Source organism: Bison bison, unplaced genomic scaffold (assembly GCF_000754665.1).
Source record: "Bison bison bison isolate TAMUID 2011002044 unplaced genomic scaffold, Bison_UMD1.0 scf7180017845530, whole genome shotgun sequence".
Classification (NCBI taxonomy): domain Eukaryota; kingdom Metazoa; phylum Chordata; class Mammalia; order Artiodactyla; family Bovidae; genus Bison; species Bison bison.
The window spans coordinates 17,355-20,605 of NW_011476103.1; the positions used below are offsets into that span (position 1 = coordinate 17,355).

Here is a 3,251-nt window from a genome sequence, read left to right on the forward strand (position 1 = left end):
TGGACTGCAAGGAGATCCAACCAGTCCATCCTAAAGGAAATCAGTCCTGAATATTCATTAGAAGGACTGATGCTGAAGCTGAAACTCCAATACTTTGGCCACCTGATGCAAAGAACTGACTCATTTGAAAAGACCCTGATGCTTGGCAAGATTGAAGTCAGGAGGAGAAGGGGATGACAGAGGATAAGATGGTTGGATGGCATCACCGACTCAATGGACATGTTTGAGTAAACTCCAGTAGTTGGTGGTAGACAGGGCGGCCTGGTGTGCTGCAGTCCATGGGCTCCCAGAGTCAGACATGACTGAACAGAACTGAAAATGTGTGATTTGGGGAAAGAATGCTAATGATAGTTTGTTGACTTTTTCAGTAATTTTCAATAGTGCATATGTACTGAGTAGAGGTTAAAAACTGAAAAAAAGTAGAATGATTCTCTTTTAGTCCCAAACCTGAAAGACAGGAACCTTCTGTTCCTGTCAACACTGAACAGCTTCACATCAGGTGGTATAACACTAGATTAGCTACACTCAGGGCTGTAACCTCTGACTCTCCAGGGCTTGTGATGTCTTCTCCTCACTGACCTCTACTACTTGCCATTACTGCTCCTAAACCCCTCATGTCCAAAAATAACCAACAAATTAATCTTTCGCCAATCAGGACAAGGGTTTAATAAGTAAAAAGAAATTTTATTATCTCTTCTGTAAATACACAAGATTAGTGCAAGCTCTCATAAATTTGTTTACTGTAAAGAATGAGATTAGTTTCTTATTATTGATAGACCTGACCCATGATAACTATCCCAGAGTCCTGGACAAAGGTAATTTGAGCTCAGATATCTGAACCCTGCCTGCTTGTGCTTGGAACATAGAAGCCAGTTTGGAAACCTTGTCCATCTAATGGCACTTGGGGTGTAATTTCAGGAGGAGGCATCACTACTTACCAGGGGCTCCATCTTCAACAGCTCAGTCACCAGGAGCCTTTCTCACGATTTCACTCACAGCCAATCCAAGCACAAGGCAGGTCAATCTGAGGATGAAGAAGAAGCCTTGAGACTCCAGACTTCCAGACCCATCAGAATTCAAGCCCCAACCTTCACCTGGACATGACCCCCAGCCCCTCAAACCGAAATAGGTGATGCACCCTAAGAATCTTCTCTGCAGGATCACAGATAAGATGGCAATAGCCGTTGTGAAATGAAAATATCTCCTGCCCATTAATAAACAAGAAATGTCACAGTCATCAGTAATTTCTGGCCTCCATATGTGAATAGTTCAGTTCAGTTCAGTCGCTCAGTCGTGTCCGACTCTGCGACCCCATGAATCACAGCACGCCAGGCCTCCCTGTCCATCACCAACTCCCGGAGTCCACTCAGACCCACGTCCATCGAGTCAGTGATGCCATCCAGCCATCTCATCCTCTGTCGTCCCCTTCTACTCCTGCCCCCAATCCCTCCCAGCATCAGAGTCTTTTCCAATGAGTCAACTCTTCGCATGATGTGGCCAAAGTACTGGAGTTTCAGCTTTAGCATCATTCCTTCCAAAGAAATCCCAGGGCTGATCTCCTTCAGAAAGGACTGGTTGGATCTCCTTGCAGTCCAAGGGACTCTCAAGAGTCTTCTCCAACACCACAGTTCAAAAGCATCAATATTTCAGCGCTCAGCCTTCTTCACAGTCCAACTCTCACATCCATACATGACCACAGGAAAAACCATAGCCTTGACTAGACAGACCTTTGTTGGCAAAGTAGTATCTCTGCTTTTGAATATGCTATCTAGGTTGGTCATAACTTTCCTTCCAAGGAGTAAGTGTCTTTTAATTTCATGGCTGCAGCCACCATCTGCAGTGATTTTGGAGCCCCCCAAAATAAAGTCTGCCACTGTTTCCACTGTTTCCCTATATATTTCCCATGAAGTGGTGGGACCGGATGCCATGATCTTCATTTTCTGAATGTTGAGCTTTAAGCCAACTTTTTCACTCTCCTCTTTCACTTTCATCAAGAGGCTTTCGAGTTCCTCTTCACTTTCTGCCATAAGGGTGGTGTCATCTGCATATCTAAGGTTATTAATATTTCTCCCAGCAATCTTGATTCCAGCTTGTGTTTCTTCCAGTCCAGCGTTTCTCATGATGTACTCTGCATATAAGTTAAATAAGCAGGGTGACAATATACAGCCTTGACAAAGGCTTTGGCATAGTCAATAAAGCAGAAATAGATGTTTTTCTGGAACTCTCTTGCTTTTTCCATGATCCAGCAGATGTTGGCAATTTGATATTTGGTTCCTCTGCCTTTTCTAAAACCAGCTTGAACATCAGGAAATTCACAGTTCACATATTGCTGAAGCCTGGCTTGGAGAATTTTGAGCATTAGTTTACTAGCATGTGAGATGAGTGCAATTGTGTGGTAGTTTGAGCATTTTTTTGGCATTGCCTTTCTACAATATACAATTGCAATATACATTGCTGCTTTTGAATGGCTTAATAACCTAAAGATTTTGAACCAGAGTTTACATAAGAATTCCTGTGATTACCAAAGCCAGACAAAGATGCTACAAAAAAAGAAAACTACAGACCAAAATCACTGATGAACATAGATGCAAAAATCCTTAACAAAATTCTAGCAAATGGAATCCAACAACATATTAAAACGATCATACATCATGACCAAGTGGGCTTTATCCCAGGGATACAAGGATTCTTTAATACCCACAAATCAATCAATGTGATACACCACATTAACAAGTTGAAAGATAAAAACTATATGATTATCTCAATAAATGCAGAGAAAGCCTTTGACAAAATTCAACATCCATTTATCATAAAAACCCTACAGAAAGCAGGAATAGAAGGAACAGTCCTCAACATAATAAAAGCCATATATGATAAACCCACAGCAAACATTATCCTCACTGGTGAAAAATTGAAAGCATTTCCCCTATAGTCAGGAACAAGACAAGGGTGCCCACTCTCACCACTACTATTCAACATAGTTTTGGAAGCTTTAGCCACAGCAATCAGAGAAGAAGAAAAAATAAAATGAATACAGATTGGAAAAGAAGAAAGTAAAACTCTCACTGTTTGCAGATGACATCATCCTCTATATAGAAAACCCTAAAGACTCCACCAGAAAATAACTAGAGCTAATCAGTGAATATAGTAAAGTTGCAGGATATAAAATTAACACACAGAAATCCCTTGCATTCCTATACACTAACAATGAGAAAACAGAAAGTGAAATTAAGGAAACAATTATATTCACC

The 3,251-nt window shown here is 41.1% G+C and overlaps 1 protein-coding gene across 1 annotated transcript in view; it reads right to left on the reverse strand.

Moving 5' to 3' along the window:
* LOC104985378 (zinc finger protein OZF-like) overlaps window positions 1–950 on the reverse strand; it is an 8,756-nt gene extending 7,806 nt beyond the window's left edge. Inside the window, 1 exon segment of the mRNA XM_010835523.1 lies at window positions 939–950. Coding sequence (XP_010833825.1) covers window positions 939–950 — 12 coding nt within the window.
* Between the last annotated feature and the right edge of the window lie 2,301 nt (window positions 951–3,251).